The 25,736-nt window shown below is 41.0% G+C and overlaps 3 protein-coding genes across 3 annotated transcripts; all 3 read left to right on the forward strand.

Moving 5' to 3' along the window:
• The first annotated feature begins 839 nt into the window (after window positions 1-839).
• LOC129094824 (cytochrome P450 2J6-like) lies at window positions 840-4,980 on the forward strand. The gene is made up of 9 exons (XM_054603099.1): window positions 840-1,144; window positions 1,413-1,578; window positions 2,054-2,206; window positions 2,295-2,455; window positions 2,617-2,793; window positions 2,884-3,022; window positions 3,979-4,166; window positions 4,277-4,418; window positions 4,508-4,980. The coding sequence occupies exons 1-9, from the start codon at window positions 953-955 to the stop codon at window positions 4,681-4,683; spliced, it is 1,494 nt and encodes a 497-aa protein (XP_054459074.1). The 5' UTR covers window positions 840-952; the 3' UTR covers window positions 4,684-4,980.
• A 3,030-nt stretch (window positions 4,981-8,010) lies between these two features.
• LOC129094826 (cytochrome P450 2J2-like) lies at window positions 8,011-9,441 on the forward strand. The gene is made up of 5 exons (XM_054603101.1): window positions 8,011-8,096; window positions 8,185-8,363; window positions 8,566-8,753; window positions 8,857-8,998; window positions 9,101-9,441. Exons 2-5 carry the CDS (start codon window positions 8,213-8,215, stop codon window positions 9,274-9,276), a joined length of 657 nt encoding a protein of 218 aa, XP_054459076.1. The 5' UTR covers window positions 8,011-8,096; window positions 8,185-8,212; the 3' UTR covers window positions 9,277-9,441.
• Window positions 9,442-12,896: 3,455 nt separating this feature from the next.
• On the forward strand, window positions 12,897-24,902 carry LOC129094767 (uncharacterized). The gene is made up of 18 exons (XM_054603027.1): window positions 12,897-13,088; window positions 13,862-14,027; window positions 14,116-14,268; window positions 14,348-14,508; window positions 15,162-15,338; window positions 15,430-15,568; window positions 15,771-15,958; window positions 16,062-16,203; window positions 16,306-16,472; window positions 20,153-20,371; window positions 20,706-20,871; window positions 20,973-21,125; window positions 21,217-21,377; window positions 21,627-21,800; window positions 21,896-22,037; window positions 22,143-22,330; window positions 23,746-23,887; window positions 24,727-24,902. Exons 1-18 carry the CDS (start codon window positions 12,897-12,899, stop codon window positions 24,900-24,902), a joined length of 3,006 nt encoding a protein of 1,001 aa, XP_054459002.1.
• Window positions 24,903-25,736: the final 834 nt, after the last annotated feature.

The raw sequence follows: 25,736 nt of genomic DNA on the forward strand, positions 1-25,736 counted from the left end.
TGAAAACGCATATAGTAAGGGCTGGCTCAAGTTTGCCTTGGACCAGCCCCCAGATATGCGGCTTTAGGTCTACACTGCTGGGGGACTTCCTAGGATACACTGAGCTCCTCTCTCCCCTTCTCCCCCCAAACTCTGCATGCATTCATCTTCCATTAATGCACATTACTAGCTTGGCTTCTTCCCTGGAGTCTTTGTGCTTTCTTGTCTAGCAGGTTTCCAAGGACTTTTGGTCGTGCATCCAGCGTGGCCCTGCCTGACACCCACTGCTGCTGTTATTATTAAAAAAATGACTATTACTCCTACCATAAATGCATTCATTATCATTATTATTCTATTGTATCCACTGTTGTAGTCCTAATTTTTCCATCATTATTCTGCTTACTACTCTCCTTATATGAATCATTAATACCATATTCATTGACTGTTTTGTAATTTGATTATGTTGTTCTGTGCACAGGACTATTACGATCCTCTCCATCCTGGGAGAGGGATCCCTCCTCTGTTGCTCCCCCTAAGGTTTCTTCCTGTTATTTTCTGGTTAAAGTTTTTTTTGGGGGTTGTTTTTCCCTTTCCGATGTGAGGGTCAATGGACAGAGAATGGCGTGTGTTGTACAGATTGTAAAGCCCTGGTCTTGCGTGTGTGTGTTATCATATTACGAAGCTGATGTAGTTGCCCATGAGTTATTGCTATAATAAAACGATGGCATTATACTTGCTTGAATTAATCATTTATACTTTGAAAGAGATCTTGTTTACCAAGGAAAAGGTCAGTGTGTTTGTGTCTGGTTATGTAAGTCCACTGTCACAAGGACTAACGTGCAGAGTCCGAATGATTGAGTCCTGATTTCTTTTTGAATGCTAAATGTCCTGTGATGTTAGTAGTGTGTAGTGTAGTGTCAAGTATTGTTAAGCTCAGACCTTCCTCCTGCTGCTGGCTCAACTCTCTTTAACAATGTGGCTTTATACTTTTTTGCTGGGTTTTGACCTCAAGGGGTTATTCCTGTTTCTTTTTATTTTTATCATAATAGCAGACTTCCTCAAAAACAGGAATCCTGCAAATTATCCTCCAGGACCGTTGTCTCTTCCCCTTGTTGGGAATTTCTTCAGTGTGGAGAGGAAACATCCATACATTTATTTTTCAAAGGTAAAGTTTAACACATGCATATTTTCCTTACTAAGTGTGAATATTATTGCGACATTCAAATACCACTATGATAGCAGTGTATGTGTATAATAACAACATCATTTTGCCAATTTGCTAAAAGACATTTCAATTATTTAATTTTTTTACCTAGAGAGTGCAACTTTTAATTGTTCATCCTGCATTGTTAGGTTTTGTTTTAGAATAATTTAATATGCTGCTGTAGTGTGTTGTGGTTTCCTAGTGTTTGTTCCATGTGTAATGTCCACAGCTGGCTGACATCTACGGGAATGTGTTCAGCGTCCGCCTTGGTCGTGAAAAGCTGGTGTTTTTGTCTGGGTACAAGATGGTGAAGGAAGCCATAGTGACACAAGCCGACAACTTTGTGGATCGACCAAAGAATACAATCGTCGACAGGGTTTACTTAGGAGGAACAGGTGAAGAAATCTTTCTTTTTCTCTAACGCTTTGTCAAGACCCCTCGGAATCTGATATCGACGCACAGGGCACCCTTTAGCGTCTGTATTCAAACGCACTGGTCTTTCAAGTCACTCCATTGTTAACCAATTCTGTTTCATTATTAGATGCCCAGAGAAAAATGCTCCCTAAGTGTGATGAGTAGTATAAGACCTAAAAAGCCAACAAGGGGCGGGTGTTTGTGACATGTTTTGGTTTTACTTAGTTAACGTAGTTATTTTGAGACAAACCATGATGTTTTTCCTCAACCTGAAGAAGTGGTTTTGTTGACTAAACCTAAGCAAGTGTTTTCTGTAACCGTAGATTGACGCGCTGGGTTACTCATTGCGTTAGAAAGTGACTCAAAGGGTTCCTGAGAAAGTGTCAGTACACGTTGCTCATGTGCAAGAATTAGTTCCCCTGAGCCATTAACCTCACTATCTCTGCTTGTGTCTAGGTGGTCTGTTCATGAGCAACGGTGAAATATGGAAAAGACAGCGTCGCTTTACCTTGTCTACTTTACGTAGCTTCGGCCTGGGTAAAAGCCCAATGGAGCAAAGTATCTGTGAGGAGATCCGACATCTGCAAGAAGAGATAGAGAACGAGAAAGGTGGTTCACGAGGAGTACAAAATAAGCTCATAATCAGCAGCTCTTCAGTAGTATAGCTTTGTCTGAACAGTGGACTCCTCTCCTGCAGGTGAACCTTTCTGCCCAGCAGGTCTCTTCAACAATGCTGTGTCAAACATCATTTGCCAGCTGGTGATGGGGAAACGGTTTGACTACAGCGACCACAACTTCCAGACCATGCTGAAGTATATGTCTGAAGTTATGCAGCTAGAGGGCTCTGTATGGGGTATGGTAAGTCAGTCATATCTGATTAGTTCAATCATTGACAGAGAGACATCATTCTGGGATTGTGGGAGTCAATCCTCCTTAACCTACTATGAAGCTCAAGTCTTTGGTCAAAATCACAAAAGGTCGATGGTGATGAAAGTTGATCTACTGTTTCTTCTGAGTAGCTCTATGAGTCATTCCCTGGAGTGATGAAGCACTTGCCAGGTCCTCACAACAAGATGTTCAGATACTACAATGCCATCCTGGACTTCATCAGTCAGGAGGTAAAGAGCCACAAGAAGGACCTGGACTACAGCGATCCCAGGGACTACATTGACGCTTTCATCATTGAAATGAAGAATGTAAGTGAATAAATACAGCCTTCAACAATGTGTAGCCCTTCCTCTCGGTCCATCAGTCACTAACTGCATCTCCTCTGTGTTTCTGAATAGCACAAAGAGTCTGATCTGGGCTTCACTGAGACCAATCTGGCTCTGAACTCTCTGGATCTGTTCCTGGCTGGAACGGAGACAACCTCCACCACTTTGCTGTGGTCTTTGGTTTTCCTCATAAATAACCCTGATATCCAGGGTAGGTGACATGGGCCCTTCAGTGAAAAACAAGACCAAAAGAGTCTCCAGCCTTGCTAACGGTGCTGTGGGGCTTGACTTAGGCACATTGATGCTTTGAGCCATTTGCTAACATTAGCATGCTTATTCTAACAATGATGAAAATCACATGCTGATGTTCAACATCTTAGTATAGCTGGGGCTGATGGGAATGTCGAAAATTAACATATTAAGGCAATGGCCAAACCATCATCCACAGGCCAACTTGGGCTGGCTGATCATTCTTAAATGGCCCAAGGTGAATTTTCAAAATAAACTAGAATATGGATTGGGCATATCTCTAATAAAATGCACTGTATATACCTAGTTTAAATACCAGAGGGAGACTACATTTTGTGAAATGATCTCTGTCTTAACCTCTTGGCACAGATTCATCATCATCATCATCATCTTTTAAGTGGTCCCTTAGGTCATGAACAGAAACTTATATAGGTATTTCTTCCTGAATTGACCTCACTTATTTACAGATTTACACATAACATCATACTATTTGAAGTGGACACTTGGCTAGGCACCATATTCAAATTGTTTAAAGGTACTAAATTAATTTAAAGTAAATTCAAGAGCAGCAGATAAAGAAGTTTAAGAAACGTTTGTAGTATGTGGACACACCCATTAACTACTGCCTAAATGTCAGACGTTAAACTGTGAAGTAATGTTGCATATTCATTTTGATAGGAAATACATTTCTAATACATTATATGCTTCTAGTGTAGAAACACAGATTTTTTTTTTCGGTTTAACTGGTTGAAAACTATGCATATACCATTGATTGGCCTGTGACTCCTTATATTTTCTGTTTATGGCACAAAATCTAAAAAAGTTCAGTACCCTTGTAATTAGGCATTACAATTTCATTCAAGTTTTTCTCATCCTGTTGCTACAAGTATAATTCCTTAAATGTTCTTGTTTTTCTAGATAAAGTCCAGGCAGAAATAGACAGAGTGATAGGACGGACGCGGCAGCCAAGTATGGCAGACAGACCCAACATGCCCTACATTGATGCTGTCATCCACGAGATCCAGAGGATGGGAAACATTGTTCCTCTGAATATACTCCGAATGGCCGCCAAGGATACGACGCTGGGCGGCTACTTCATACCCAAGGTGAATTTAGCTCACAGCCATTTTAAATCCGAAAAGGATTATCTCTAAAATACCATTGTTGTTGTTGTTGGGTCATTGCTTGGTTTTAACCTATGGATCATGTTCTCTAGGGTACATCCTTGATGCCCATCCTAACCTCTGTGCTGTTTGACAAATCTCAATGGGAAACTCCAGACACCTTCAACCCTGGACACTTCCTAGATGCTGATGGAAAGTTTGTGAAGAAAGAAGCTTTCCTGCCTTTCTCTGCAGGTAAACCACATTCACCTCGATCACAGGTTGATTTAAGTTTTATCCTGAGCTCTTACACCTTTTTGTGTATGTGTTTGTGGACCCTGTAGGGAAACGTGTGTGTCTCGGTGAAGGCCTGGCCAAGATGGAGCTGTTCCTGTTTTTTGTTGGTTTACTACAGAAGTTCTCTTTCTCTGTTCCTGATGGGGTAGAGTTGAGTACAGAAGGAGTAACTGGAGTTACACGTGTACCACACCCCTTCAAGGTTTACGCAAAGGCTCGCTGAATTATGTAACATCTCACTAAATCATCTTTCATCTTCAACATTTCACTGTTGTGTTCTTGCCTCATGTACTGATGTGACTATGTGATTCAGTCATTATTTACAAAAAATGTTCTTGTATTAATGGAACTGTTCTAAGACGTTTCCCTTGTGTCCTTGTTATTACACAATGAATAGAGTTCCATAAAGATGAGCTTTGTTCAGTAAACTTACAAAAAACAACTTTTCTTCACACTAATGATCCATGTATAAATCATAAGTTAATAATAAACTGAAATCAAACCATTTCAACTCATTTATTGAGGTCGGTGATGTCTTAAACGACAGTAAAATACTTGAATTGACCCTTCCCTAAGCCCCGCCCCCTGCTGCTACTGCCTCAAGCTGTCAGAGTTACCATGGAGCCACACTGTCACGAATTGCACTCACTGGATAAATATTATCAATTTTTTGTAAAGACGAAAAAGCAATTCCAGAGAGAAGCAGATAGGAGACTATAAAGTATGCGTTTGAAGGATATATTCGGAATGTCAAACTGGTTCAACAGCAAAAACAGGTTAAGATAATAATGATAGAAGCCATAGCCTACAGATCCCAGTGTAAAAGTGAAACGTCACATCACCTTTTGATTTAGACAGAAAACTATTTAATTAAGGAACACACTGTTCCTGTAAAGCTGGGTAGGTCATTATTAAATGTTACAATCATTAAAAAGCAAAAGCTGAATGTGTATTACTTTATACCTTTTCTTAGTATAGTGCTGATTAATACATTAATACTAATTAATGATGTTAGCTTCACAGGTATTTATGTGTAAACAAATATCTGCTTCCAACCCCTCCTGGTAACGAATATCACTATAATACAAGATTTAACCAATACTAGTCAGGGTCAGACTTAGCGTCAATCTTCATGCTGTTCTGCTCAGAGTTTGTAGCGCTGGGCGGCTTGAGGAAACAGCACTTCCAAGGAACTCTTCCCTCTAAGGGCTCTAGCCCCCTGATACCTTGGAGAGATAGCCAGGCAAGTACCCCAAAAAGGAAACTGTTCAAAGCCAAAGGTGGAGGTAAGCAGGCTGCTGGCTCACATATCCAACACTAATATGCCCCTAATAAATAGCCTCTCCAGTCATTATGAAGGAATCTAAGACTAAAAGTCACCTCATGAAGATTGCCCGCTGGGTCCATGTTATGGTCATGTCCTACTCTTCAGGTTTCACAGTTCAAAGAGGACCAATAACTGACACCAGGCAGGCAGATTGAGTAGAACAAAAGGTGGGCTTAATGCAACAAAGCTGGTATCAACAAAAACATAAACTTTCATCATTATGCAGATGATACGCAATTATATCTATCAATTAAGCCAGACGAAACCAACCAGTTTGCTAAACGTCAAGCATGCCTTGAGGACATAAAAACCTGGGCGACCTACAGCTTCAGTATGTTAAAGCCAGACAAAACTGATGTTCTTCTACTAGCCCCAAAACACCTCCGAAATCAATTATCTAATGATGATTCATTTTTTATCGGGCTGCTCTTATAAATCTCTTAAGACTCCCCTGGTCATCCAGAATGCTGCAGCGTGTGTACTGACAAAAACTAAGAAAATAGATCATAATACTCCGGTATTAGCTTCTCTTCCCTGACTCCATCTAAAATCAAGAATTTAATTTAAAATCCTTCTCCTCACCTGCACCGAATTGGCAAGGCACCATTATATCTTATGCAGCTTATGCGCTCCCAGAATGCAGGGTTACTTGTTCATCCTAGAGTCTTAAAAAGTATCATGGGAGCCAGAGCCTTTAGTTATCTGGCCCCTTTCCTGTGGAACTAGCTTCAAGTTTCTAGCCAGGAAGCAGACACACTCACATCGATAAGAGTAGGTTTATTGTAGTATTCTTTTTGAAAACGCATATAGTAAGGGCTGGCTCAAGTTTGCCTTGGACCAGCCCCCAGATATGCGGCTTTAGGTCTACACTGCTGGGGGACTTCCTAGGATACACTGAGCTCCTCTCTCCCCTTCTCCCCCCAAACTCTGCATGCATTCATCTTCCATTAATGCACATTACTAGCTTGGCTTCTTCCCTGGAGTCTTTGTGCTTTCTTGTCTAGCAGGTTTCCAAGGACTTTTGTTATACTGGGGCCGTGGTCGTGCATCCAGCGTGGCCCTGCCTGACACCCACTGCTGCTGTTATTATTAAAAAAATGAGTATTACTCCTACCATAAATGCATTCATTATCATTATTATTCTATTGTATCCACTGTTGTAGTCCTAATTTTTCCATCATTATTCTGCTTACTACTCTCATTATATGAATCATTAATACCATATTCATTGACTGTTTTGTAATTTGATTATGTTGTTCTGTGCACAGGACATCTATTACGATCCTCTCCATCCTGGGAGAGGGATCCCTCCTCTGTTGCTCCCCCTAAGGTTTCTTCCTGTTATTTTCTGGTTAAAGTTTTTTTTGGGGGTTGTTTTTCCCTTTCCGATGTGAGGGTCAATGGACAGAGAATGGCGTGTGTTGTACAGATTGTAAAGCCCTGGTCTTGCGTGTGTGTGTTATCATATTACGAAACTGATGTAGTTGCCCATGAGTTATTGCTATAATAAAACGATGGCATTATACTTGCTTAAATTAATCATTTATACTTTGAAAGAGATCTTGTTTACCAAGGAAAAGGTCAGTGTGTTTGTGTCTGGTTATGTAAGTCCACTGTCACAAGGACTAACGTGCAGAGTCCGAATGATTGAGTCCTGATTTCTTTTTGAATGCTAAATGTCCTGTGATGTTAGTAGTGTGTAGTGTAGTGTCAAGTATTGTTAAGCTCAGACCTTCCTCCTGCTGCTGGCTCAACTCTCTTTAACAATGTGGCTTTATAATTTTTTGCTGGGTTTTGACCTCAAGGGGTTATTCCTGTTTCTTTTTATTTTTATCATAATAGCAGACTTCCTCAAAAACAGGAATCCTGCAAATTATCCTCCAGGACCGTTGTCTCTTCCCCTTGTTGGGAATTTCTTCAGTGTGGAGAGGAAACATCCATACATTTATTTTACAAAGGTAAAGTTAAAAATTTTAACTTGATAAGTGTGTTTGATTGATTGATTTAATTAAATTTGCTACCAGGATAAGGAATATGGACAATAACAAAATAACAATACAATTTAAACATGTGATGATGAATCATATGATGCATCAGTGTGTTCTGGTTCATCATAGTTTGTTTCATGATTCATTGTCCACAGCTGGCTGACGTCTACGGGAATGTGTTCAGTGTTCGCCTCGGTGGTGACAAGTTGGTGTTTGTGTCTGGGTACAAGATGGTGAAGGAAGCCATAGTGACACAAGCCGAAAACTTTGTGGATCGACCATTCAATGCAATGGCCGACAGGGTTTATTTAGGGGACAAAGGTGTGCAGATCTCTCTTTATCTTGTATTGTATTGTGAAGGAGTTATTTACCTTGAGTCATTGACCCCATTTCCTCTGCTTGTGTCTAGGGGGTCTGTTCATGAGCAACGGTGAAACATGGAAGAGACAGCGTCGCTTCGCCTTGTCTACTTCACTGAGTCCAATCTGGCTCTGAACTCTCTGGATCTGTTCCTGGCTGGATCGGAGACAACCTCCACCACTTTGCTGTGGGCTTTGGTTTTCCTGATAAAATACCCCGATATCCAGGGTAAGCAACTTGCCACGCTCTACAGTTTAGAGGTTGTACTTAGGCACATTGGTGCTTTGAGCTAAATGCTAATGCCAGTTTTTGTTAATAAGCACTATTCACAAAGTACAGCCGAGGCTGATGGGACTATAAAAAATGTGCATGAACTTTTATTCATTCTGTTCATACAAGCTTCATTTCTTAAATGTTCTTCTTTTTCTAGACAAAGTCAAGGTAGAAATAGACAGAGTGATCGGACGGACCCGACAGCCCAGTATGGCAGACAGACCCAACCTGCCCTACACTGATGCTGTCATCCACGAGATCCAGAGGATGGGAAACATTGTTCCTCTCAATGGACTAAGAATGGCTTCCAAAGATACGACGCTGGGCAATTACTTGATACCTAAGGTGAATTTATCAATGTGAAGTCCTAACAGGAATTCTGAAGAATGAAAAATGTTTTGTTGTTGTTTAATGGCTTAGTTTTAACCTATGGATGTTGATTTTCTAGGGTACGTCCTTGATGCCCAACCTAACCTCTGTGCTGTTTGACAAATCTGAATGGGAAACTCCAGACACCTTCAACCCTGGACACTTCCTAGATGCTGAGGGAAAGTTTGTGAAGAGAGAAGCTTTCCTGCCTTTCTCTGCAGGTAAACCACACTCACCTCAATCTTATGCATAACCTGAACCAGAATACAAGTTTTATCCTGAGCTCTTACGCCTTCTTGTGTGTGTGTTTGTGGACTCTTCAGGGAAACGTATGTGTCCCGGAGAAGGCCTGGCCAAGATGGAGCTGTTCCTGTTTTTGATCGGTTTACTACAGAAGTTCTCTTTCTGTGTTCCTGATGGAGTAGAGTTGAGTACAGAAGGAGTAACTGGAATTACACGTGTACCACACCCCTACAAGGTCTACGCCAAGGCTCGCTGAATTATGTTACATCTCAATGAATAATTTGAAACATTCAACAGTGTGTAATAAACTGGACTCATCTCAACCTTTCACTGTTGTGTAATTTTCTCATTTACTGATGACCTTTATTCTCTCTGCCTGTACATTTAATTACTGTGATTAAGGTATATTTTTACATTAAACAAATGATGGCACTGATTATAAAACATTTCCTTTTGTTCTTTTTCTTTGTTAATGACAAAATGAGAAATAAAATTCCATAAACATGTTTGTTCATTTTTGTTCATTAAATTTACAATCAAGCTGTATTTGTTAAGTTGTCTTCACACTACTGATCAGTTATGCCATGTATAAGCGATTGGTTTATAATGAAGTGAAATCAAACCAATTCAACACATCTGATGAGGTCGACGATGTCTTATATGACAGCAAAATACTCGAATTGAACTTTTGTTAAGCCCCGTCCCCTGATAGTACTCCATTAAGCCGTCAGAGTTACCACGGAGCCCACACTTTCACTAACTGCACTCACTGAATAAACATTATCTAATTATTGTAAAAACAAAAAATCGTCTTCAGAGAAAGACAGACAAGAGGGTCTACAATATGCGTTTGAAGGATATGTATATCCAGGATGTCAAACTGGTTCAACACCAAAAGCAGGTTAAGAAGATAAAGATAGAAGCAACAGCCTACAGATCACAGTGTAAAAGTGAACCACCACGTCACCTGGAGATTAATTGTCGGACCCTCTTCATGCCTTGCCAAAGCTACGCTGTGATTGATGGGTGGATTTAATGGAAGAGTCAATTAATATTTTTAGAACATCTCTAGAAAGCTACAGTCTAGACGCTCACTTTAAATGGCCTCCGCTCCATCACCATTGTAGCTTTCCAAGGAGGGCTCCGGTGTGATCCTATCAGAGACAGTGTAGAAAGGAGACACACCAATGAGAGTCCGTTTACTGTATCTATGTAACATGGGTTTTCGGCAACAGCACTAAGGTTCTTGATAAAAAAATGTAAAACCTTGGAACCGTTGAACAACTTGCGTCTAGTAGGCGTCGGTCAATGGGCAACAGCAATGACCTTGGAAGGCTCCATCTAGATGCTGTTTGGGGAAAGGATGAATCCAGGGAACGCAAAAGCGGGAGTATGAAAGTCGCACTTCTCGGCTTTGACAAAGAGCTGGTGATCCAGAAGACGTTGCAGAACCTGCCAGACATGCTGGACATGTTTCTCCCTATCCGGGGAGAAGATGAGGATTTCATGCTTGTGAACAAACAGGTTTTTTCAGTGGATCACAGAGGACGTCCTTCACCAGGGCCTTGAAAACACCAGGAGCATTGGTGAGACCAAAAGGCATGACCAAGTGATTGTAGTGACCGCTGGGAGTGATGAAGGCAGTGTTCCACTCATCCCCCTCCCTTATCCTTACCAAGGGAAAAGCATTTCTCAAGTCCAACTTGGTAAAGACTTTAGCGCCTTGATAAAGTTCAGACGCAGAAGAAGTAAGGTAGGGGGTACCTGTTCTTGACAGTGATGTTGTTAAGGCCTCGGTAGTTGATGCAAGGGCAAAGAGACTTGTCCTTTATCTCCACGAAGAAAAACCCTGCTCCAGCTGAAGAGGTAGAGGGCCGCATGGGAAGAGTCAATGTATTCCTGCATTGCCAATCTCTCCGGAGGCAATAGGGAGTTTAGACGCCCTCTGGGGGGGAGCTGTTCAATTGAGAGGGTCTATGGCACAGTCAAAGGGGTGATGAGGTTACAAAGAGGTGGCACAGGCCTTATTGAAACCACCTTTAAGTCAAGATAGCAGGCGGGAACATCGTGTAGGTGCAGAACCTCAGGAGTCCCTGAGGTAGTTGGAGACGAAGGAGCAGTCCGAGGAACTGAGGGGATTCTGGGCGGAAGCAGATGGGAAACAGTTAGTCAAACAGTTTGCCCTCCACCCCATTACCTCTCCGGTAGACCCGACCAGGTGAGGATTATGCCGCTTGAGCCAGGGGAAGCCCAGGATGAGAGGATGTAGCGGTGAGAAGAAAAGGTGGGAGCTCGGGATCTCTTTGTGGTTTCCATCAGTGATGAGCTCGATGGGTTGAGTGCGATGGGTGAGCACACAACAGTGTTTTAACCGGCCTCAAAAGACAGCAGACCTGGGTACTGAGGGCTCCCTAGCCCCCAGGCAACATTGGTATGGTGTAGCCTGGAGAAGGGCTTTATCACTGGATGCACAATTTCATTTCAGTGATCTTGTTGGCGTTGTCAGCTGAGGTGGAGTGCAGAGGCCCCTTTGACCAAATCAGGTGTCCAGCAGCCCCGCATCAGAGTATTCATGGATGACCTACTGGTAACAACAATTTCTGCACCACAAAGCAGATGGATCCTCCAAGGGCCTTGAGGGAACTCATTACTGGGGCCTCTATGTATGATTTATCTGGCCAATGCTTATCTATGACGATCTTCTGATCACTTTTTAGGGCTTTGGAAATAAGATGAGCCTTTACACAGGTAGATGTGCCTATGACAAAGCCTTAGCGGCATTGTCTTGAACGGGAAATTAAAATGACATCCAAGTCACCTGGGCAAGCATTGGAATAGGGGCAGCAAGGAGGAAGTGGAGGGCACATTATGCAGTAAACCTGGCTGATTCACAATTGCGGCAAAGAGTGCTGGTGGGAGCAGTGGCGTCTGCACAGGCAAAGCTTAGCACCCCAAGACCTTGCTATGTCAAGGCAAAGGGAAACAAAGCTTGTTCAGGAGGAAGAGTAGGAGGAGGACGTCCATCAGGATGCCGCCGCAAGGGTCGTGGACATGATGGGAGCACACAATGGAACAGAAGATCTCGTGGTCAGAGCTCTGGAATAGAAACTGGGCCGAAATGGGCTTAAATTGTAAACGGTATGCCTAGCTTTACCTAAAGCAGATGCAAGAAGGCCTCACAATGTCTTTCAGCAGTTACAAATCTTTGGAGGCAGAGTTATAGGCATAAATTGGATCTAGACCCCAGCAACCCACAAGATTATACAGACACCTTCCTGATAAAGGAAAAAGAATTGGACCATCAATATGTATGAGAACCAAAAATTAACACACTTCTGAACTGACTATGTTTATGTATGTTTTTGTGCCTCACAGCACAACACAAACAGTTAACTGGGATTTGACTATGGCAACCTGGTTCTGTGTTGTCAGGATCTCTTCCTGGCTGGTAGTGACTTATTTGCATGCAACTGTACAATGGATCTGTTAAATACATTTTATTTCCTTTGCACTTTGTATTTTGGGTTTGACTCTGTTTACAATATTAACATCCAATCTAAGGTCGCAATGAAGGTGTTGCATGTGTGCGTTGTCATATTGCCAAGCTGATATTGTTGCTCATGAGTTATGGCTATCATAATACGAGGACATCAAATGACTTGATTATAATTTCTTAACATTTAATCATTTGTACTTTGAAAGAGATCTTGTTTACCAAGGATAAGCTCTGTATCTGGTTATGTAAGTCCACTGTCACAAGGACTAGTGTGCAGAGTCCGAATGAATGACTTGTTTTAAGTGGTCCGTCCTATAATGTCAGTGCGTAGTGCAGCGTGAAGTCTTTTCCTCCTGCTGCTGGCTCAACTCTCTTTAACAATGTGGCTTTATAATTTTTTGCTGGGTTTTGACCTCAAGGCTTTATTCCTGTTTATTTTCATTTTTATCATAATAGCAGACTTCCTCAAAAACAGGAATCCTGCAAATTATCCTCCAGGACCGTTGTCTCTTCCCCTTGTCGGGAATTTCTTCAGTGTGGACAAGAAACATCCATACATGTATTTTACAAAGGTAAAGTTAAAAACATGTATATGTTCATTTTTAACTGTGAATTTTATTGAGACATTCTAATAGATTAAAACTTGATTAGTTTGTTTGTTTGATTAATTTTATTGAATTTAAGTACATACCTCTTACAAACTTGCTATTGCTATCAGGATAAGGCATGTGGACAATAAAAAGTTTTATAACTTTGTCAATGTAGTAAAGAAAACTGAAGCAATTTCGACTATTTTTTCTAATTCATCTAGAGGATGTACCTCCAAATTGTTCACACTAAATATGCAGGTGTTTATATCAGTGGTTCTCATCCCTTTGTAACTTAAGGCCCACTTCTGGTTGCTATTTAGAAAAACATAGCAGGACCTGACAAAAAAATTGAAATAAATACACTTTGCTATAAATATGTGTAATGCCACTGTCAGCTGTAATGACCAAAATAAATATCCGGCTTACTCCTACCCATCACTGCCTGCCAATATTAATACAATTATTTAATCTAACCATTTGGCAGTACCTCCATGGCCACCTAAATGTTACTCTGATGCGGGCACATGAGTTTAGAAAAACTGAATTAAATTTCTCTTTTTTTATAGAAACTAATGGCAGATACTGATAACTGGTGGTCAAATTGTTAATATTATATATATATATATATATACACACATTAATTTGATCCTCATTGTGCATTGGTAGGCTTTGCTTTCGAACAATTAAAACATTTCATATGATGCAGTAGTGTGTTCTGGTTCATAATAGTTTGTTTCATGATTCATTGTCCACAGCTGGCTGACGTCTACGGGAATGTGTTCAGTGTTCGCCTCGGTGGTGACAAGTTGGTGTTTGTGTCTGGGTACAAGATGGTGAAGGAAGCCATAGTGACACAAGCCGACAATTTTGTGGATCGACCATTCAATGCAATGGCCGACAGGGTTTACTTAGGAGGAATAGGTGTGCAAATCTCTCTTTATCTTTTATCGTATTGTGAAGGAGTTATTTACCTTGAGTCATTGACCCCATTTCCTCTGCTTGTGTCTAGGGGGTCTGTTCACGAGCAACGGTGAAACATGGAAGAGACAGCGTCGCTTCGCCTTGTCTACTTTACGTAGCTTCGGCCTGGGCAAAAGAACCATGGAGCAGAGTGTCTGTGAGGAAATCCGACACCTGCAGGAAGAGATAGAGAACGAGAAAGGTGGTTTAAAAAATAAGCTCATAATCAGCAGCTCTTCAGTAGTATAGCTTTGTCTGAACAGTGGATTCCTCTCCTCCAGGTGAACCTTTCAACCCAACAGACCTCTTCAACAATGCTGTGTCAAACATAATTTGCCAGCTGGTGATGGGGAAACGGTTTGACTACAGCGACCACAACTTCCAGACCATGCTGAAGTATCTCTCTGAAATTCTTAGGCTGCAGGGCTCTGTATGGGGTATGGTAAGACAGTAATATCCGTTTAGAGGAGGAAGTCTGTGGTTAAAATCACAAAAGGTATGATTTGATAAAAGGTGATCTAATGTGTCCACTGGATACGGTGGAGGTGGTGGGAGACAGGAGGGTGATGGCCAAGCTATCATCCCTGATGAACAATACCTCCCACCCCATGCAGGACGCCCTGGCAGCTCTGTGCAGCTCCTTCAGCCACCGGCTGCTTCACCCCCGGTGTGTGAAGGAGAGGTACCGCAGGTCCTTCCTTCCTGCTGCTGTCAGGCTGCACAACCAGCTCTGCTCCCAGCAGACCACATGACAATAATAACCTGTGCAATACACTACACCGTGCAATAATAGTTAGGAAAGTTAAAAATAGTTAAAATAGTTGTTGTTTTTTTCTCTGTCTGTAAATATAATATTTCAGTTATTGTTGTTGTTTTTTTTTGTTTTTTTTTCTACTGTTTTTTTATTGCTTATTTATAATACTTGTTTTATTTTATTTTTATTTCTTTATTTTTTATTCTTAGCTTGTCTTCTTCTACTATGTCTCTTGTGTGCACTTTACTCTACGCTGTTGTAAGTCTGCAAATTTCCCCGCTGCGGGACTAATAAAGGATTATCTTATCTTATCTTATCTTATCTTATCTTCTTCTGAGTAGCTCTATGAGTCATTCCCTGGAGTGATGAAGCACTTGCCAGGTCCTCACAACAAAATCTTCAGCCACTATCATGCCATTCTGGACTTCATCAGTCAGGAGGTAAAGAGCCACAAGAAAGACCTGGACCACAGCGATCCCCGGGACTACATTGACGCTTTCATCATTGAAATGGAGAATGTAAGTGAACCCCTGCAGTGTTCAACAAAGGGTCACCCATCCTATCCATCTAAAAGCCACTCACTACTCCATCTTCTCTGTTTCTGAATAGCACAAAGAGTCTGATCTGGGCTTCACTGAGTTCAATCTGGCTCTGTGCAGTCTGGATCTGTTCCTGGCTGGATCGGAGACAACCTCCACCACTTTGCTGTGGGCTTTGGTTTTCCTGATAAAATACCCCGATATCCAGGGTAAGCAACTTGCCACGCTCTACAGTTTAGAGGTTGTACTTAGGCACATTGGTGCTTTGAGCTAAATGCTAATGCCAGTTTTTGTTAATAAGCACTATTCACAAAGTACAGCCGAGGCTGATGGGACTATAAAAAATGTGCATGAACTTTTATTCATTCTGTTCATACAAGCTTCATTTCTTAAATGTTCTTCTTTTTCTAGACAAAGTCAAGGTAGAAATAGACAGAGTGATCGGACGGACCCGACAGCCCAGTATGGCAGACAGACCCAACCTGCCCTACACTGATGCTGTCATCCACGAGATCCAGAGGATGGGAAACATTGTTCCTCTCAATGGACTAAGAATGGCTTCCAAAGATACGACGCTGGGCAATTACTTGATACCTAAGGTGAATTTATCAATGTGAAGTCCTAACAGGAATTCTGAAGAATGAAAAATGTTTTGTTGTTGTTTAATGGCTTAGTTTTAACCTATGGATGTTGATTTTCTAGGGTACGTCCTTGATGCCCAACCTAACCTCTGTGCTGTTTGACAAATCTGAATGGGAAACTCCAGACACCTTCAACCCTGGACACTTCCTAGATGCTGAGGGAAAGTTTGTGAAGAGAGAAGCTTTCCTGCCTTTCTCTGCAGGTAAACCACACTCACCTCAATCTTATGCATAACCTGAACCAGAATACAAGTTTTATCCTGAGCTCTTACGCCTTCTTGTGTGTGTGTTTGTGGACTCTTCAGGGAAACGTATGTGTCCCGGAGAAGGCCTGGCCAAGATGGAGCTGTTCCTGTTTTTGATCGGTTTACTACAGAAGTTCTCTTTCTGTGTTCCTGATGGAGTAGAGTTGAGTACAGAAGGAGTAACTGGAATTACACGTGTACCACACCCCTACAAGGTCTACGCCAAGGCTCGCTGAATTATGTTACATCTCAATGAATAATTTGAAACATTCAACAGTGTGTAATAAACTGGACTCATCTCAACCTTTCACTGTTGTGTAATTTTCTCATTTACTGATGACCTTTATTCTCTCTGCCTGTACATTTAATTACATGTGATTAAGGTATATTTTTACATTAAAAAAATGATGGCACTGATTATAAAACATTTCATTTTGTTCTTTTTCTTTGTTAATGACAAAATGAGAAATAAAATTCCATAAACATGTTTGTTCATTTTTGTTCATTAAATTTACAATCAAGCTGTATTTGTTAAGTTGTCTTCACACTACTGATCAGTTATGCCATGTATAAGCGATTGGTTTATAATGAAGTGAAATCAAACCAATTCAACACATCTGATGAGGTCGACGATGTCTTATATGACAGCAAAATACTCGAATTGAACTTTTGTTAAGCCCCGTCCCCTGATAGTACTCCATTAAGCCGTCAGAGTTACCACGGAGCCCACACTTTCACTAACTGCACTCACTGAATAAACATTATCTAATTATTGTAAAAACAAAAAATCGTCTTCAGAGAAAGACAGACAAGAGGGTCTACAATATGCGTTTGAAGGATACGTATATCCAGGATGTCAAACTGGTTCAACACCAAAAGCAGGTTAAGAAGATAAAGATAGAAGCAACAGCCTACAGATCACAGTGTAAAAGTGAACCACCACGTCACCTGGAGATTAATTGTCGGACCCTCTTCATGCCTTGCCAAAGCTACGCTGTGATTGATGGGTGGATTTAATGGAAGAGTCAATTAATATTTTTAGAACATCTCTAGAAAGCTACAGTCTAGACGCTCACTTTAAATGGCCTCCGCTCCATCACCATTGTAGCTTTCCAAGGAGGGCTCCGGTGTGATCCTATCAGAGACAGTGTAGAAAGGAGACACACCAATGTAACATGGGTTTTCGGCAACAGCACTAAGGTTCTTGATGAAACGGTGATAAAAAAAATTAAAACCTTGGAACCGTTGAACAACTTGCGTCTAGTAGGCGTCGGTCAATGGGCAACAGCAATGACCTTGGAAGGCTCCATCTAGATGCTGTTTGGGGAAAGGATGAATCCAGGGAACGCAAAAGCGGGAGTATGAAAGTCGCACTTCTCGGCTTTGACAAAGAGCTGGTGATCCAGAAGACGTTGCAGAACCTGCCAGACATGCTGGACATGTTTCTCCCTATCCGGGGAGAAGATGAGGATTTCATGCTTGTGAACAAACAGGTTTTTTCAGCGGATCACAGAGGACGTCCTTCACCAGGGCCTTGAAAACACCAGGAGCATTGGTGAGACCAAAAGGCATGACCAAGTGATTGTAGTGACCGCTGGGAGTGATGAAGGCAGTGTTCCACTCATCCCCCTCCCTTATCCTTACCAAGGGAAAAGCATTTCTCAAGTCCAACTTGGTAAAGACTTGATAAAGTTCAGACGCAGAAGAAGTAAGAGGTAGGGGGTACTTGTTCTTGACAGTGATGTTGTTAAGGCCTCGGTAGTTGATGCAAGGGCATAGAGACTTGTCCTTTATCTCCACGAAGAAAAACCCTGCTCCAGCTGAAGAGGTAGAGGGCCGCATGGGAAGAGTCAATGTATTCCTGCATTGCCAATCTCTCCGGAGGCAATAGGGAGTTTAGACGCCCTCTGGGGGGGAGCTGTTCAATTGAGAGGGTCTATGGCACAGTCAAAGGGGTGATGAGGTTACAAAGAGGTGGCACAGGCCTTATTGAAACCTCCATTAAGTCAAGATAGCAGGCGGGAACATCGCGTAGGTGCAGAACCTCAGGAGTCCCTGAGGTAGTTGGAGACGAAGGAGCAGTCCGAGGAACTGAGGGGATTCTGGGCGGAAGCAGATGGGAAACAGTTAGTCAAACAGTTTGCCCTCCACCCCATTACCTCTCCGGTAGACCCGACCAGGTGAGGATTATGCCGCTTGAGCCAGGGGAAGCCCAGGATGAGAGGATGTAGCGGTGAGAAGAAAAGGTGGGAGCTCGGGATCTCTTTGTGGTTTCCATCAGTGATGAGCTCGATGGGTTGAGTGCGATGGGTGAGCACACAACAGTGTTTTAACCGGCCTCAAAAGACAGCAGACCTGGGTACTGAGGGCTCCCTAGCCCCCAGGCAACATTGGTATGGTGTAGCCTGGAGAAGGGCTTTATCACTGGATGCACAATTTCATTTCAGTGATCTTGTTGGCGTTGTCAGCTGAGGTGGAGTGCAGAGGCCCCTTTGACCAAATCAGGTGTCCAGCAGCCCCCCATCAGAGTATTCATGGATGACCTACTGGTAACAACAATTTCTGCACCACAAAGCAGATGGATCCTCCAAGGGCCTTGAGGGAACTCATTACTGGGGCCTCTATGTATGACTTATCTGGCCAATGCTTATCTATGACGATCTTCTGACCACTTTTTAGGGCTTTGGAAATAAGATGAGTGAGTACAGAAGTTCTCTTTCTGTGTTCCTGATGGAGTAGAGTTGAGTACAGAAGGAGTAACTGGAGCTACACACGTACCACTTCCCTTCAAGGTTTACGCCAAGGTTCGCTGAATTATGTAACATCTCACTGAATTGCTTTCTTTTTCTAAATAATGTGTCACAAACAAATCTTAGCAAAATGCCTTAGGAGAGAAATCTTTGGTTACTCTTCAATATTAATGAGGACTTGTTTATTTACTCCGCCTGTACATTTAACTCTATGTCATACAGTTATTTTTGTATAAAATATTCTTCTATTAATGGCACTGCTTATAAGACATTACCTGTTGTCCTTTCGTAATAGTTATTAATGATGAAATGTATAAAGATTTTTATAAAAATGTTCCTTAAAATGACAATCAAGCTGATCCGTTATGTTATATATAAGCCATTAGTTAACAATAAGCTGATATAACGATCCAAAAACCATTTGAACACATTTGTTAACAATCAATAAATGATCTAAAGGAATTGATCACTAACCTTGTTTTACTACATAACATACTTTCATAGCTGGTGACCTTTTTTCAAGCCACTGAAAATGTAAGTGGTGCTTGTCACACCGGGTTGGCATGCAAGATGTGAGGAGAAACCCCACCAAAGGACCTGAGAACATAGATCAGCTGGAAAAAAAGGTCCTTTCACCTGACCAATGTCTTGTCATTAGAGAATAAAAACAAGTTTAAGACACTTCCACATTGGTTTAACTTTTCAGACCTGGAAGTTGCAGCCTGTGATTTTCTGAAATGCCCACATGGGTGAGAACTTTTCTATGAGCACAGTTAGGGGTTTTGGAAGCAGTATGAAGAATCTTACTGGTTAATGGACAAGGATCTCTTCTTGTGTCTATTGTTTCTATTGTCTATTTACCATTCTACTCTTATAACATTGTCTGACTCGATGGATTGTAAAACAAACAAAAAGGATAAAAATTTAAGCAGTAAAACCAAAGATATTGTCTTTGTTACGTCACACAATACTCTTTGTCAAATAAAGTTGTGCAAGTTTGGGTTATTTTATTTAACTTTTTACTCTGTATTTGGTTAATGGAGGCGTGTCCTTGCTCTCTGACACACACAAAGGTCATTATATCTGCAGAAGGTGTGAGTCAGCAAAGTACCAGCCCATCTCTGACTAGGAATTGATGATGGAGTGAACTTCATCAGTCCCTTGCTCGTCTTCTCTGCCTCACAATGTGGCTGTGTGATTTGTTTCTGTGGCTTGATCTGAGAGGAATGCTGCTTTTTATTTTTGCCTTTCTCATGGTGGTGTATTTTCTGAACAAAAAGGATCCACCCAATTTTCCACCGGGTCCACCAGCTCTCCCTCTTTTGGGAAACATATTCAACATTGAATCCAAACAGCCTCACATTTACTTAACCAAGGTAAGGTGACAGAATCATGTTTTCATTGTATGCATATGTGTTTTTGTGAAAACTTGAGCTACCGTTGAAGGTGGAAGGGAGATTCCTATTTACTCTATTCACTCCCCTACTTTAGCATGTAGTCAAGATGGATCCTCAAATAAAGTGCGATTAAAAAATAATAATACGAGAATCTGCTTCGACCGAATATTTATACATTTATGGTAAAAAAAAAAAAGGTAAAGGTCTGCTGATAGTTTGTCAGCGCGACATTAACTATCGTCTTGAATTATGCATCTTATCAGAGTCACATGCTAGACAACAGGCCACCTATTCTCTGCTCCTGCATCCACAGCTAGCTGATGTTTATGGGAATGTGTTCTGCATTCGTCTGGGCAGACACAAAACAGTGTTTGTGTCTGGGTGGAAGATGGTGAGAGAAGCCATAGTGACACAGGCCGACAACTTTGTGGACCGGCCTTACAGCCCGATGGTGACCAGAATTTATTCAGGGAACTCCGGTGAGTCACATAAAAACATACAGCACATCAGTATTAAAGAGGTCCACCTACCTCCTGATCCATTCCTAGGTAATGTAAGGTGGTTCCTCTCTCTGTCTCAGCGGGTCTTTTCTTCAGTAATGGGAAAGTGTGGAGGAGACAGCGGCGTTTTGCCATGGCCACGTTACGAACATTTGGTCTGGCCAAGAGCTCCATGGAGCAGAGCATCTGTGAGGAGAGTCTTCATCTGCAGGAGGCGATGGAGAAGGAGAAAGGTTGGTAAATAAAAAGAAACCAAACAGAAAAGAGACAAATAATGTAACAGAATGAAAAGCAAAAATACACTCAGATTTTTATTCTGCTCAGGTGAGCCATTTGACCCGGTGCCTCTCTTAAACAACGCTGTGGCCAACATCATCTGCCAGATAGTGTTTGGGAGACGGTTTGACTACAGCGACCACAACTTCCAGAGCATGCTGAAGAATCTGACTGAGATGGCCTATTTGGAGGGCTCCATATGGGCTTTAGTAAGAGACAAAGTAGCTGAGACACAACTAGCAACCTCACATGGCTAATGCTATTAACATGGATCAGAACTAACGTGTCGAAACACTTGATTTTATCTAAATATCAGTAGATACATTTGTCTTGAATGCAAGTCAAATGTGTCATTCTGTCAATTGAAAGTTTCAGTCAGAAAATATTGTGAAGTTGAGATCTTTACTCGCCAATGGATATAAACAAAAAACGCTGAATCCTGTTTCTTCTCCAAACAGCTCTATGATGCGTTCCCAGCGCTGATGAAACACCTGCCGGGGCCTCACAATGGCATCTTCAGCAGCTCCAAATCTTTGGAGGCCTCCATCAGGGAAGAGGTGGAGAGGCACAAGTTGGATCTGGACCCTGGCAACCCACGAGATTACATCGACACCTTCCTGATAGAGGAGAAAGTATAGCGTCTACAATGTTGCCTGAGCTAATCTATATGTATGAGATAAGGAACACTGACTTACCGTATGTCTGTCCCCTTCGCCTTGCTCAACAGCACAACAGAAACAGCGAGTTGGGTTTCGATGATGGCAACCTAGTTCTGTGTTGTCTGGATCTGTTCTTGGCTGGAAGCGAAACCACTTCTAAGACCCTGCAGTGGGGCCTCATCTACCTCATCAGGAGCCCTCATATCCAGGGTGGGTGTTCAGATAAGAGCAGCACAAGAAGAGGTTGATTAAAAGATACTGGGGAAAGAATATGATTGACATTAATTGATCAATCTTTTTATTTCACCCTTCTAGATAAAGTCCAGGCAGAGATAAACAGAGTGATCGGACAAATCCGCCAGCCCACAATGGCAGACAGACCCAACCTGCCCTACACAGACGCCGTCATCCACGAGATCCAGAGGATGGGAAACATTGTTCCTCTAAATGGACTCAGAATGGCCGCCAAGGACACAATGCTGGGTGGTTATTTTATACCAAAGGTGCATCTACTTATAGCAGGGAGTCCATTATATCAGGGGTTCCCAATCTGAGGTCCGGCTCTCCTCAGGGAGATGCCAATGGTCACAGGGGGTGCCCCGGGATTTGTCCGCTCTGAGGTTGTCAAAATTAGATTTGCACATTTAAAACTAAAAATCATAATAAAGCACTTACTGGATCATTTATACAAAAGTCTGTTTATAAGACTCTTAGAAGATATATAAGTCCTCTGTCAAAAATAGTAGTCCACTTCAGTTTAAACCTGGTATATGTGAACAGTGTGTCAGATTAAGATAAGTATTCGTATTATACTATGAGTAGAATAAGATTCCTGCGTTGGGTTTTTTTCAGACTTGTGTGATCCTGTGAGTTGCTGGAGAGCTTTGTGAAGTCCAAAAGTAAAATCAATCAAGATGCCATCACTTAATTTATGTTGATAAAAGTCATTAAAGAAAGTTTATTTAATAAAAACAAACTAATTCATGTATTATGTTGATTCACTGTATTCAAATTGAGGATTTAAGATTCTTAGATTCAAGTAGAGGGGCTTCAAGGATAAAAGGTTGTGAAACAACTGCATGATGCATTTATTAGAAAACAATATATAATTTTGTGCAGTTTAATTAAAGAAGAAAAAGAGCAAAAAATGCCAAAATACATTTGTTGTGTATCTTACGAAGAAATAGTCCTAGTATTTAAGAAGATTGGCTCAAGAAGGTACTGAACTGTATAAAGAAGCAGAAAATAATATACTTCTCTGGGCGGGTGGTTAAGGGTTGTAAATGTGTTTTTTTTGTTGTTTTTTATTTTATTAATTTTGGGTTGTCGGTCCATCCCGTCCATTCTTTTGAACGAGATATCTCATATTCGCCTGGAATTAAAAAAAAAAAAATTTGGCTCAAACATCCACTTGGACTCAAAGAGGATCTGATTACAATTTGGTGGCCAAAGGTCACTGTGACCTCAAAAATACGTGGCCATTACCAAAAAATATATATTTAATTAATTCTGACCCTTTCACAAAAATGTCTAACAGGATAAATTGATGGCGTGGTGACATTATGGATGTAAACTGCAACATAACTGGTTATTCTATCTTATATATATTTTTTAAATGCCAAATAAAACTTTGCGAATATACAAAAAATAAAATCAACCCCTTAAATGAATGAGAGAACTTGATATAAACATCTTACATGACAAATAACTGGTAATTTATTGAGCTTACATACCCATATTATCTAAAAACAGAACGTTCCTGTGACATCGTTTCAGCAGAGACCTTGTGACCTTGTTGACTCTACTTTTAGCACACCTTATCAACCCGCAACAAGTTGTAGCTGTACTATACATTTGTCTCATCTTTGCCTTTTGTATACACAATATTCAATATATTATTGTCTCTTTGTGTGTGCAGGGAACTTCTGTGATGCCCAACCTGACCTCTGTGCTGTTTGACAAGACTGAATGGGAAACTCCTGTCACCTTTAACCCCGAACACTTCCTGGATGCTGAGGGGAAGTTTGTGAGGAGGGATGCATTTTTACCTTTCTCTGCAGGTAACTTTCACTGATAACTGTAGGAGAGACACTGCAGATGAATAGTGTAAAAATGTTATACTACAAGATATCACTTGTAGTTTTCTAAAAATGTGTTTGAATATGTAAAAGAGGCATTATCCTTTTAAAGACAGTTCATTAATAGAAATCTTGTTTCCATGTTTTTAGTAATAACATGTTGTATAAATCAGGCTCTGATTTATACTTTGTAAAAACCTTTAGAATATAGACAGGAATAAAAGTGTAATGTTTTGTGTACTCAAGAGCTACTGAAGTGGAGATTTCTGCCCCAAAGTCTGAGGAAAAAACTAATTTAGAGTAAACGGCCTTTAAAGATACGTTTTGTAAAATTACATTTTGAAGACAATACAGGTGAAAAATAAAAATTGAACTAATATAAATCATCATGAAACTTTCCCTGTTTATTACTTATATTGAGACAATTATGTAGTATGGTACTTATTATTTTTTGTATTAGTTTTCTGAAATGTTATGTTTGAATATTAAAATGAGGCATTATCTAATGCTAATGTGTGGGGAATTTAGGCTAAATCTACAGATATAAATAGAAAAAGTAGTAGTAGTAGTAGTAGTATTAAAATAAACATTGTATTTTGGATGTTTTTTCCATAGTCTAAAAGAAGACTTGTTATGGAAGCAAAATAGCCCAAAATCTAACAACTGACAACAACAGTGTGTAAAAAACAACAACATTGTTTTGGCCTGTAGCGCCTCGCCTTTACTCAACTCTTACATTTAGCTAAATAATAAGAGTATAGAAGGAAATATTTTCCATGCACTTGTCTCCATTCTCTTCCATTTCTGCTTCCTTTTTCCAGGAAAACGTGCATGTCTGGGAGAAGGTCTGGCAAGAATGGAGCTGTTTCTGTTTTTTGTCAGTTTGTTTCAGAAATTGTATTTTACCACACTGGATGGAGTCGATCTGAGTACAGAGGGGATCATTGGAGCCACACGCACACCGTACCCCTTTAAGATCTATGCCAGAGCCCGCTGAATCCTGCAACCTACCCTCTATATATATATATATATGTATGCTGCAGTCAAGCGGAAAAAAACTACCGTATTTTCCGCACTATAAGGCGCACTTAAAAGCCTTTAATTTTCTCAAAAAACGACAGTGCGCTTTATAATCCGGAGCGCTTTATATATGGATTAATTCTGGTTGTGCTTACTGACCTCGAAGCGGTTTTGTGTGGTACACGGCGCTCTGTCAACATGTTTTAGTAGACTTAGTAAACTACAAAGCCGCACCGCAGCAGCATCACGGCCACCGTAGTCAGGAGCGTCGCGGAGTAATACATACTGTGCTTCACCATAATATTACAGTGTGTGTGTATAAGGACCAACATGGCTCCTGTCAAGAGACACGCTGACGATGCGGACTGAACACTCAAGGCTGTCAGTCACGCAGTAGAACATGGGAATAGAGCAGCTGCGAGAGAATGTGTTTTATATGTATGAACAAATGTCTCAATAAAGTTATTGAATTAAAAAAAATATATATATATATACCCGGCATGCAATGCGCGGTGATCGAACCTATTTCCATCCGGGTGCTCCGGTCACCGGGATTCTACCGGGACGGCTCCTCTAGCTCCCGGACGGCTCAACCTCCTCTAGCTATGCTAGCTATAATAAAGAGAATAAAACATTAGATAAAGAAAATAAAACATTAAATGAAGATAATGAAAAATTAAATAAAGAGAATAAAAGATTTAATAAAGAGAATGTAAAGATAATAAAACATTAAATAAAGAAAATAAAACATTAAATAAAGAGAATAAAACATTAAATAAAGATAATGATCTTTCGTTTATATGTATGAACA

This window comes from Anoplopoma fimbria, chromosome 8 (genome assembly GCF_027596085.1).
Source record: "Anoplopoma fimbria isolate UVic2021 breed Golden Eagle Sablefish chromosome 8, Afim_UVic_2022, whole genome shotgun sequence".
Classification (NCBI taxonomy): domain Eukaryota; kingdom Metazoa; phylum Chordata; class Actinopteri; order Perciformes; family Anoplopomatidae; genus Anoplopoma; species Anoplopoma fimbria.